At 37.6% G+C, this 12,635-nt stretch overlaps 1 protein-coding gene across 2 annotated transcripts in view; it reads right to left on the reverse strand.

The window, feature by feature from the left end:
* The window catches only part of NUP210 (nucleoporin 210), a 93,494-nt gene that overhangs the window by 12,289 nt on the left and 68,570 nt on the right, over positions 1 to 12,635 (reverse strand). For both annotated transcript variants that reach the window (XM_026099549.2, XM_064518866.1), the window contains 10 exons: positions 9,340 to 9,468; positions 8,495 to 8,622; positions 7,440 to 7,575; positions 7,070 to 7,132; positions 6,265 to 6,444; positions 5,992 to 6,072; positions 4,830 to 4,961; positions 4,488 to 4,646; positions 3,838 to 3,929; positions 2,168 to 2,342 (listed from right to left, as the gene is read on the reverse strand). In XM_026099549.2, the coding sequence (XP_025955334.2) occupies positions 2,168 to 2,342; positions 3,838 to 3,929; positions 4,488 to 4,646; positions 4,830 to 4,961; positions 5,992 to 6,072; positions 6,265 to 6,444; positions 7,070 to 7,132; positions 7,440 to 7,575; positions 8,495 to 8,622; positions 9,340 to 9,468 (1,275 nt within the window). The remainder of the gene's footprint in view (positions 1 to 2,167; positions 2,343 to 3,837; positions 3,930 to 4,487; positions 4,647 to 4,829; positions 4,962 to 5,991; positions 6,073 to 6,264; positions 6,445 to 7,069; positions 7,133 to 7,439; positions 7,576 to 8,494; positions 8,623 to 9,339; positions 9,469 to 12,635) is intronic.

The raw sequence follows: 12,635 nt of genomic DNA on the forward strand, positions 1-12,635 counted from the left end.
CTTCAAATGCTTTAGAGAAATCTGCCACATTATCCACATGTGCACACACCCACGTTTTTGCAGGAACGTTCCACTACAGAAAGTTTGTGGAAAGAAAATAACTTCACAACACTTAATCAAGAACAGTATTTACATTGTTTAAAATAACTTAGCTAGGTTAACTAACAAAATTACCCAGCAAAAATGAAAGACAGACATCTGCTCTTTCAGTTGCATCTTTTGGAAAATAAATAGCGAAAGGATAAGAAAAACAAAAAACCTTAAATATACAGAGAAAACTATTTTAAAAGAAGCCCTCAAGCTTATCCTGTAGGAAAATCCCTTTTTCTGACCTAAGAGGCTCAGCTAAAATGCAAGACTCTGCTATCTCGAAATGTACATGTCAAAACTTAAAAAGGAAAGGATAAATTTGCCCTCAAGCAAATAGCATCTCCAGTGAGTCTGGTTAAAAAAAAAAAAAAAAAAAGTGTCTAACAAGTATATACAGCTGTCTGCTCCACAGGCTGATATAATAAGTTAAAATATCAGTGCATATAGTCATCTGCCCAACTAGCTGAGGTAACAAGCTAAAAAAAAAAAAAAAAAAAAAAAAAAAAAAAAAAAAAAAAAAAGCCATTTCCCTGACAGATTTTCAAGCTTGCTTTACTTTAAAATCTCAGAAACTGGCCCACAAGGGACAATTGCCAAATTTAACACTGATGAAAGCAGCTATTTACTCTTAAAACATCTCAGTTTTTAAAGCATTTTTGTGATTAAAAAAAATATTTTAGTTAAGTACAGCCAGTAAGGACAAGTGCTTATCTTGCTTCCACGGTAAGCTTTGGCATACTGTCACTCCTCACTTCCATTGTCCTCCTTGCTTATACAAGATAGTCTTTTCCCGAGCAAAGTTGAAAGTCTAAGTGTTAAGTGATGCTGCTGCAGCAGTTTGGTTCTTAATTGTGTATAGTTGTAAGTAGACAAAACAAGAGCTTAGGAAAGAAAGGACAGTGCAAAGGAGAGAACCTGTCTTGGAATGGCACAACAGACTTGAGCTCATGCCCTCTTCTGTCACAAGTTTTTCTCCACGACCTTCGCTAGAAATCACTCAAAATCCCCATGCCTCAGTTCTTCATCCATAAAATGAAGGCAGCAGCAGCCCGTTACATCACAGGGACGCTGTGAGGTTAAACATGTTATTTCCATACAAGTAGTGCAGTCCTAATAAGCCTAGGAAAACAAATTGGTTGTACAAGATGCTGAACAAGAAAGATGTTTCCTACTACAAAGAGCTCACAGGTTTAAAATCATAGCCTACTGATTCCATAGTTCTACGACATGCAAATACTGTATGGAGAGAAAGCATGAAGGGGGAGTTTAGCTTCAGTCCCACTATATGCTAATTATCACTTGAGCCAACTCAAAGTCATTAGTTGCCTTTCAGTGGCTGGATCCAGCAGTGAAGAGAAGAAACAAGGTCACCTTTAACAGAGCTGTAGGAATTCACTGGCCCCCACCTAACAGCAGGAGTGGTACTAGAAGAACTAAACCACTATTTCTTTCCTCGTTCTTCTCCCAGGAGGACGAATCTACATGCTGTCCTACAGACAGAGCTGAACATTTGGGGGGGGGGGGGGGAGGGGGCATTTCGCAGTGAATAAGATTATTAAAATTACAAATAATTTAAAGTCTTATGTTTTAATTAATTGTGCTGTACAGCTGCATCCCTGATATCTCAAAAATCTAGGTATTACTTATGTGCCTCATAACTGATGCTGCATTTATACTCATTAATCTAGGTACTTACCTTTTTCACTCTCTGCATTTTGCAGGGGTTATGACAGTAATATCTTTTATTTGAATTTCTGTAGTTATTGGCCTTCTAAGAGATTTTTAGAAAACCTTTTTCTTCTTAAGCTTTTAAAGCCACATGCACACAAAAGCCTTTTTGCAAAATGTACCACATTTAAGAATCTGCTAGGATTTAGTCTGTATTTCTGTCTAGCTTGTGTACTACACTTAATATCAGATCTGGGCTTTGAATACAAGTCCTATACTTCACATTTCTCAGAACTGAAGTCTAAAATGGGCAGTTAACATTTCTGATTGATGCAGTAATAAAGATATACTTCTAACACAGAAAACAACATCAGTTCTGACTTCAGCAAAGAAAAAGAGAAAACACTACCTTAACTGCAGCTACAATGGTCTGGTTGATTCCAAATGATTCTTGTGAAATTACTTCAATTGTTGATGATCCCACCAAAGACCCAGAGTTAAGGAAACCTCTCTCATCAATTTTCACAACAGGAACTTTATCTGGTCCATCCAGGACGCGGTAACTCAGTGAAGCCACTCTGTCCCTTCAGAAAGAAAAGGAGACTCCCTTAAGTAAGTATATCCATATTTACAGCAATATATTATTCAAATCCATGAAAGTGTGCTGTTTGATGTGTGCTTTTTTAGGTTTTGCTATAAATGCTGCAAAGTCTATGCTCTAATCTAAGAAAGAAACGTTCAAGCTCTGATTCAAGTTCCCTTGGAAAAAGTATTATCTGGGCCTAGGCATGTATTTGGATCTACTTGCTGCCCACAGCCCTGCAGTGTCATCATTCACTGACGTGAACTTGACTCCTAATACTAATGGATAAGGTTAGAGCATACAGCTTCTGCAAACGCTTTCTGTAAACAATATTTAGAAGCATATTAGCCTGCCAGGGTCAATGCCGATATTAGAGATAAAGTCAGGGACATGATTAAGTAGATCTCATCAGTCTCCTGGAGATGGTTCTGTACATAAGGTTAATTTCTGGAGTAACTCTCACTGTGGTATTTGCATATTAATAAAGTGAGCAAATACATAAACTGTAATTAGTGGGCATTCTGAGTCATTAGTTATTTTTAAGTATCACTTAATACATGCTCTAAAATCTCTCTCAATCCCTCCCGCTCTCCCCGCTCCTCCCCTTCCCCCCTTTCAGATGAAGATACTCCATTTCCATCCTAGGAAACATAGCATGCTAGTTATATTTCAGTTCCCATTTTTCTTGGCAATAATGCAAGTTGTTTTGGTGTCATACTTCAGATACTGGGGCTGCAACAGTGGATAGTGGAAATACTGAACAGAAAAATACATGAACTGGTTTTAACCATGAGCTTATCAGAATAATTGCTGGCATCACCTCAGAAGAGGCAGCAGTTAGCAAAAACATTAGCAAGTGACTATGAATGACAGGGCTCCCATATATCTTTTTCAAAAGCAGACATGGAGTCATGGGGTCACTTGAGTTCCAGTGAAAATTTAACTTCTCCCTCTCCTTAAAAAGCAAATGCATCTGACCTCTCTCTGCAGTGAATGTCCTATTGACTGTATCTGCCCATTCTTATGCTAGGAAAACCAAATATCACGCCCCAGACAAGTCTGAAATGTTAATCTTTGAAAACAGACTATAGATAAACAGCATCTCATTTGGAAAGGACATTTTCATCTCCAAAGCCTCTGTCACAGCCTCTATGCAAGAAGTAAAGAGACCTATTTTCTATAGAGCTTTGATCACCCATAAGAAAAAAATCCAGTGGAAGTGGGCTACTGCTTTTAGGGGATTGGCATCTTTTAAAATAAGGATCTAAAAGTTCCAGCTATTGCATTTGCTAGCTACAACCTGACCAACACAAGATTTGACAGAGACTAAGCACAGGAGTAAGATATTACTAATCACATGATAAGTTGTGCATTGAATGGATGCTCTGTGATATTCTTTTTAAAAGACTGAAATGAAAGTTATTTTAAGCATAGAATTATGCTTTACAATTTCAGTAAACAGCTGACAAATCACAGTATGAAAAATTATCACTAACCTGTTTGTCTGAAGTTTAATAAAGGAGTTTGGTGACATTAATATCTGTTCTGCTTCTACTTCTGGAGTAACTAGGTGAAGTTTTTCAAATACCTGGAAAATGAAAGCCACTTTAGCCTACTGCTGTGTGCAGCAAGTAATTTCGTTCCATTTACTTCACCTTCAAAAAACAAGAAGCCCCAAACCAAATAAAACTAAAACACCAACATAATGTAAATCAGGAGATTCATTTCAGAAGCTAACTGCTGATCCAAACACACTCACACAGACATACAAAATGAACCCTATATACAAGAAGTATTAAACAGGCAGGGGAAAATACAGCACCAAGGTTCTTGAATAGCTCTAACTGCTCACCTGCAGCACACAAGTCATTTCAGTCTCAGCAGGAGTGGTCCACACCAAAAACTAGCTGCTGAACATTTATTCAGACACCACACTGGTGTGTAGCTGTTCAGTGGCAAAACCTGCCAACACTTGGGGATCTTGAAGGTTTCCAAATAGTGGGAAAAACATACCAACAAGAGTAGTAGCACAACAAGATGGATCAAGGCCAGAACGACACCTTTGCCTTTCAAAACCCTGCTCTTCAGACTTTAATTTAGCTCTGAAATAGATACTTAAAATGACGTATGAAGAACACCACTATACCTGAATTTGGATTTCATCTGACAGTTCTCTTGCCATGTTGTAAAATTGGTCAGCTGAAGGATCAAGGACCTTCACAACAACTTTCAAGCCTGTTCTTCCCTTTACTCTGCCATAAACATCCATTGCAAAGTTATATTTTGCCGGAAGTTGAAAAGAAGCCTTGGACAGGAGAAAACGATTAAAATTTTGCTCACAAGTTGAGTTAGAATTGTTAGGGAGGAAACGCCACACCCAACATCAACAATGGTTCTTTGAATCTGAGTAAGTGGAAGCAACAATATTTTCTCAATTCCCATTATGCAGCAGTTTCCTTTTCCAGGAGTATACACACAAAGCATTTACCTCATTGTGTCTTGTCTTGATATCCAAAGTATCTCTCTTTGTGACAGACCAGTGAAACGTTAATCCTGGTACTGCATTGCCAAATGAAAAAGGAGTCTGACTACTGGTGATGCCCATCACATAAACTGGCATCTGGAAACACAGAGGGGAAAAAAAAAAAAAAAAAAAAAAAAAAAAACTTTCTTAGGTAATTCTGAGACATACACTAGCTAAATGTGCACAGAGCAAATATAATTAAATTTAATTCAGCAAGACAATTGAAAAAGATTACCAAGAGACAGTACTTCTTATGAGAAGTATTTCTTATGAAGGAAATGGCTTGGCTACTGTATATTTTGTAAAGGTATACCAGACAGAAGACTCAGATAAGCATCACCTAGTACAAGGTAAGTTTTGATTCATTCCCATTTGCTACACACTCAAAAAACAAGTGCCCATCTTCATCAAGAAAATTATTAGTTCAGTAATCCATTTATCCATTTGTAGAATCAAATCAGTTCATCTCAGTTATGTTATGTATTTCAGTATTTTCTATGTCTTTTCCTAGATGATCTCCCTGGTTAACTCTCTGGGCATCAAATTCCCCTCCATCCCTCAGACAATTTAATTTAAGAGCACAAAACAGGAATTTTTATTTTTTCCCCTCCCTGATGCGATTCATTCACCTGAGATTACAGCTAGCATCACTGGCCATCTGAAGAAGCCTCCAGTTAATGGGATGAGTAACTAATAGAGGAAATATAGGCTCTGAAAACAATTTATTGAAAGATAATTTGAATAATAAATATACTGGATACAGTAAAAATTTGTAGATTTTTAACATACAAAGGAGGAAAGCCTCCACTGAAAATGGACTGACGATGAGAGAAGCTTTTTTCACATTCAGAGATTCCCTGCTGGTCATACAAACATGCTTCTTCAGCAGGTCTTGAATTTCTGAAAAAATCAGTCTGGTATACGAGGTAAACTTGTCCTGATTTCAGTTTTCCTCAGTATGTCCAACCAAGAGCTTCTCCACTGAAAGCACATTCATCCCTGCAGCCCTGGTGTTATCCCTCAGACTAGAAGGCCTGCCAGCTGGGGTGGTATTATCATCAGGAGGTCTAATAGGAATGGTCACAACTCACAGGTCAGAATTTTAAGGCAATGAAAATCAACTAACCTGTGTACCAGTTTTCATTCGTGTAATTGGTGCACGAATTCTAACAGCTGTCAGCTGTACTACTTCGACTTCCACTTTGTCCTAAAAAGGATGGAAGGAAGACATTGTAAGCATTTGTTAAACGTAAGAAACACTAGTCTTCCATCACCTTAGGGAAACCAGCAAAGTGCACAAGATGAAAATGCTAATGTGAAAAGATTATTCGCCCTTTTTGAACCAAACCTGAGTTAAATGGAGACTCTTACAGCTCCAAACAGTATCATAAAACATTACCTGGGATACCACAACAAGCTTTCCTGTCTCTGCATCAACAGCCTGCACCACTCCTGTCACTGTCCCATTCCCGACTGCCACTCCTCTGACAAGTCCAGTGCTGTTCACTGATGCAATCTTCTCATCACTGATGGAGAAAATTATGTTGGATTGAGGTTGAGGGCCTCCTTCTGAAGTGATCTGTAATTAATAACACAGAGAACAACTGAATTTAGCCATCAGATACTTGTTCTGCTCAATGTAACAGTGCGCACCTTTCTTTGCTCAGCGTTCTACAATGTCTTTGGTAACGAAAGGGTGTCTGCACCTTCCAGAGTATCTCAGAGCTTATTTCCCCAGCACACTGGTCCATCCACAAAGAGGGCCTGGGAAGTATGTGAAGCCAAGCACAAAAGCAGACCGCATGCTTTGTGGAGCATAATGGGCTGATACTATGTTTAACCCAGAGAGTTTAAGAAAAATTTACTTTGCTTTCTCTTTGCCACAAGTGGTGTAGTTCTGTTCCATTTTTAGTTTGTATGACTAGCCCACTATGCCTAATTTTATTTGCCTAGTTCATTGAATGCTAGTATTCCCAATGGAAGAGCTGACACTCATTGGACACAAAAAAAAATATAGAACCTTTGGTCTCACACAGTAAAATGGAAGGTAATTCAAGAATGAAACTGTTCTGTTTTGGGGAAGAGCATTCAGTATGAACACAGCTATATTGCTATATTGAATACTTTCTCTTGAAGAATAAAATTGCATATATTTATTTTAAAATAGGAATTATAAAAGGAACAAAAAAAGTGAGATACCTTACCTGAATCATTGCCCCTATAATTAGGGTCACTTTCCTTGGCAGTAGTCTAAATGGAGGAAAGACCTAAAAATGGAAATATGGATACTTGTGTTGATGCTATTTCAATCAGATCAATTATGCCACACAACAGTATATACAAAAGTAAAATTAAGTCTTTATTTGCTTAATTACAGTAAATTGATCCTGCAGAAACTAATCTCACCACCTGCAGTTGCAGAGCACTATGAAATGTGAAATGGACTAGCATTTGGTAAACTTCTGGACAGAAAAAGGAAATGAATCATTACAGCAAATTAACACATCCATACTATTCCTGTGCTACCATAACATACATTTTCTTTATATGCATATTTTATCTGAAATTATTTACTTCAATCTGTTGTGGAGCAGAGCTGATTCTTTGTCCTCTTCTGTCAGTGACAGTTGCCATAAGACTAGTCTGACCTATGGCCATTCCACGCACTAGAAAAGCGGCAGTGTGGTCATCGAGAGCTTCACTGAGTGGGCTGTAGCAAACACACACATTGAATTAGGAAAGTTAATTGAATAAATCACATGAATAATGAATGTGAAGCACTTAACACAGAGCAGTTTCATCGTAACGGCTGCTAAATGACAATCTTAAAATAATTGTAGCCACCACAGTCCAACACTAAACATCATGAAATGTCTCTTTGTAGCCTACATCTCATCTTAAAATGAAATACTAAAGAAGAGTCTGGCTGGTATGGACCAAAACTCTCCCAGAGAGCCCACAAACAATTTATCCAGTATGGACAACAGTGGGACAAGCCTCAAGCACATACCCTGACACTATTTAATGGACTAGTATAAATATAGTCAAGTGGTACTGCATAACATACATGCAAAAACACACAAACACACTCTTCCTCATACATAGTAGAATATTTATTACTTATTATCTCAACTCTAAAAACTGACAGTTCAAAGAAAACCCTCTCTTTCTCTGTGATTTTAATCATTGTGTTTAAAGCTTGGAAAATCAAGTTTCTAGGTGATTCAGCCTACCTGTTTCTAAAAGGTTAAGTAACAGACAGAATGAGCTTGATAACATCAGACATGTCTCCACAAACAGAGTTTTCATGTGACATTATTTGCAACGTCACTGTTTAAGGCTCAATGAAATATTGTAGTGTGTTAATACACTCTCAGTCAGAGTCAACAAGACTGAAAGGTTAAGCCTAGGTAGTTATCCCTACAAATAATTATTTTTAAGTCACCTAACTGGTAATTAAAACTCTGAAACACTCCATTAAAAAAATACAGCCTTTGAATTAATTGCATTATCAAAAGACTCAGTCACTGTATATTACCACCTCTCCAAACCAGTACCTTTACTCGTATTTTTGCTTATTCTGCCTATAAACATATTTACAGATTAATGAAAAAAATCCATTAACTTACACAAGTGAAACAATTTGAGATGCTGCCCTTAGTTTTAGATCCATGACAGCAAAGTATTTCGCCAGAAAAGGTGTCTTAGAGTCATCCACAACTCTGACATAAGCTTTAACTGTTTTTCCAATCTCCACCTGAAATGTATAGTTACATAGAGTAATTTTTCATTTAAATATTAAAAAAGAAAAATCACTTATTTATTAACATAAATGCTTTTGTTTTATTTTGTATTACAGTTTTGGTAGCATATTAAAGATAAGGCCCTAAAGTTAGATTAGCACTGATTTTAAAGGATAAACCCTGCTAGCTATGGTTAGTGTCAGATTAAATAAATGAATTCAGATGTTTCAGGTGGCAGAACATCCAGAACTATCAACACTTACTTTGTATAAGATACGCTCAAGTTTGCAAGTAAAATGAGGTGAACTTTCTTTTTGTTTTTAAAGCATGACATATGGAAAGTGACCTTGGAGCAAAACTTACTCCAAAAAGAATCACTCTCATGTACTTTAAACAACAGGAAATGCAAATTAGCGTGCACATATGAATTATGAATTAACTACATTACATTGTTGTGTAAAGGTGAAAGTTGAGATCACCGCCACACTGAACACAAAGTAAGAAACAGCTGACACTCACTCAGAAGTGCTATAACCTGAACAGGTAAGTTTGGGAGAGAAGAACAGAGGCATAGGGAGACCAAACAATTTCTCTCAGGTCACAGCAGTAGTGGAGGGTCCTGAGCACTACACAACATTATCTCATATCTGTTTCAGCTTCATATTCATGATCAGCACAAGGAATCATGGCAATCTGGGTGAGCTAATAGCACTGCTTCAAAAGTGACTGACCTTGTCAACAACTCGGATGTACAGTTCCAGTATATCAGATACATAAACCTCAGCTTTAGCTGGCGCAGGGAAAGCCAAACACAAGTCATGAATCATTACAGTCACTGATCCTGGAAGCAAAGGATGCACCTATTTGCCAAAAGAAAATTCTGTTACGTCATTTTTCATTTTCATTTGCTTATCATCCATAGGATGAAACTTATTTTCCTTCTAGGGCAGAAGTCCTGGATGCAGGAGTCTCCAAGTCTCAGACACAGATGATTCTTCCACTAAAGCAAAAGTAAAGCTGTAAAGCATATTTCAACAATATCATACGATTGAGCTAGTGTAAATTCTTTTCATTCATTTAGTGCAAATGGCCTCTGGACAGCAATTGAATTAACAGATCTTAATCTAGAAGCAATCTGGCATCCTGTTATTCTCTTTTCTCATTTGGAGCAATGAAACTTTTCTTAGTGGAGTAAAAAACAAAACAATGAGAAGGAAAAAAAAAAAAAAACAGGGACAGAGACTATCCCTCTAAAGCACTGGTATTGCTTCCTGAAGGATACATAGTTTTACAGTTAGTGCTTTTAATCTGAACAAATAGCCAAAATTTGGTGGTAGATCTTTTCGGGTGGGAGGACAATCAGCAAAACCAGGCATTTCTTTGATATAAGTATTATTATTTAAACAAAGAACATGCATTACACTTGCCAGAACACAGCAAGGATCAAACAATGAAGAACCAGACCTTTGCTCAAAAACACAAGCCCCCGGAAAAAGATACCAAGCCCAAGGTCGTCTTGGCACATTTTCTCAAGCCATGTTTCCATTGCTTGTTCACGCCATCTCTGGAGTTCTCTCTTTCAATTTGCCTGATCCTGCCGCATACCTCAGACAATCCTGACAATTCTCTCAACCACTGGTGTTTTCACTTTGGCCAGAGAAACATGCAGATGTTTGGTGTCCTACGCTATTTACTCATCTGGCTCACAAAAGAGAATGCTCTTAAACCTGGTTTCATAGACAGCCAGGTCTCCCAATTCAGTGGAATTTAATAAAATTCCTAGTACTATTTTGCAGCACCACAGGAGTTAAATAGTAAGAACAGTTGGACTAGCTGTCATTTTGTTCTTTGAGAGCATCACTCTAGTTTTGCCTCAAAATAAAAAGGAATATAAAGTTTGAATAAATATCAGCTTTCAGAACAGAAATGCCCAAAGTGGGTAGCTTATATATACATATATATATTTTTATATATATATATATTTATATATAAGGGGGCTGTATATATACGCCCATGGGAAGCAGAGAAGGTATGTGGCCAGGAGAAGCAGCACGGCCACAGGGACAAGGGCCCCAGTTCAGGCTGGGAGAAGGGAAAGAGAAGCTAACCGAGCAGGGGGCAGGACAGGAAAGCAAGCACGGCCATGACAACAAGAATGAGAACCGTTCCTGTCCCGGCTACCTCTTCTGTTCTCATCTCCTATTATGTGTCCAGCAGCTCCCTAGTCTAGGGTGCATTTCATTTCATTCCCACTATTCTTCCTTCTCCCATACCACCACCCACATGCAGATAAACTGGTGAGCCAAAAATCAGGTAGCTGATACAGAAGGTATCAATAGGGATCCCAGTAAACAGTCTGCGAATTGGTGCATGAGATAACTTGGATTTGGTTTCTCACAACAGTTTACTGTCATGCCAACAGACTATCCCACACCAGTGTGGCTCCGCAGATACCTGACACGGCATTCTGGTATTTAAAACTGGAGTTTGCTATTTTTCTACACGGACCATTCTGCTGGGTTCCACAGAAAGAAAATCTGTGGACGATATTCATACTTAACTCAAGCATAACGCACAAGACTAATGATATGCTTTTAAAATAGTTTTTTGAAAATGTTTTTTCAACATTAAAAAAAAAAGTATTTTTTTTTCTTTTTTTCTCCCTTCTTAAATCTGACAGGTAGTTAAAACAAATCTCATTTTGTACTTCACAAAGTCTGCCTTCTTCGCACTGCTGCGCTGCTTAAGTTCACTGTTCTGTTCCGAAATTACCATGTGTACATCAGCTAAAGCAACGCTACACCCATGAGGGAGATGTGGCTGAAGAACTGTTAGGAACTGAGACAGTGTATGACATTCAAAAATAAGCCCCTCTATTTCCCCCCCACCCCATGTCCAGCTGACTCAGTCTCTGAATATATTCCCACCCTTCACTTCCCACAGCTAGAGAGAATCAAAATGTACTTCTTTCTATACTTTGATCAATGACCCCCCCACCTTTATCATCATTAGTTCACAACTAATTTATTTTGTGAAGTATAAATTTAATCTGTATATGTAAAAGAATACTCTTCAAAATAGCTTAAGTCATTTTCAATTTGTGTCTAATGATCCCAACAATGCAAGTATATAATTTTACTGTTGCTCACTGTAGAAAACATCTCATACCCTGGGCCCTTTGATGATGTCAAGCATAGCTCTAGTTTAATCGCATTTTCTATTGGAAAAAAAAATTAAGACTTAACAGGGAGATGACCCCAACTCTAACAGATATTTGTTTTCAATATTAGGATGAAATACTGATGGCAAGATATTTAGTAGGAAGCAAGAAGAATCTGAAGATTTCAACAGTGCTGACTCACAACAAAGATTCCATTATCACTGAAGAAACTAATTCCTCTTTTGTATAACGCTCCTGAATAATTCTGTCACATCATTAGTCATTTTGTGCTTATGAAATCAGGAATATTTTACTACAATATTGTAATAGGAAAAAAAAATTTTGGTACTAGCTTTTATCCTTTAAATACACTGTATAGGAACGCATCATTACTGTAGTGAAACAATTTCCAGTACTTTAAACTGCTAGTACAGAGACCCCAGCATGAAGCTTGAACATGATACCCAAGATTCATTTATTGCCTCTCCAGCCATGCATATCAGAAAACTACCAACAACAATGAAATGGTAGGGCAATAGTTGTACAATGTGGTAATGGTAAAATAGCATTTGTAACAGAAAATAGGACGCGCTGCTTCTAAACACAGCACAGCTACCTTCCATCAAAACTTTTGTGCATAAGCACCACTTTCAGTGAAAGAAGGATATTGAATTATATAAATCAAATGGTGTTTGCAATGTGTTACTTGAGTCCCTACTCTGTTATGCTAGCCCATTGACCTTACTTTTGTGAGATCTCTATTTGAGTATAGCTTGCAAAACTACATGATACAAAAGAACTCAAATGTTAATGTCAGATAATTGCCAAATGTAGAGATTCCATCCAAGTATATCTGTGTATTGAGAA

This window comes from Dromaius novaehollandiae, chromosome 12 (genome assembly GCF_036370855.1).
Source record: "Dromaius novaehollandiae isolate bDroNov1 chromosome 12, bDroNov1.hap1, whole genome shotgun sequence".
Classification (NCBI taxonomy): Eukaryota; Metazoa; Chordata; class Aves; order Casuariiformes; family Dromaiidae; genus Dromaius; species Dromaius novaehollandiae.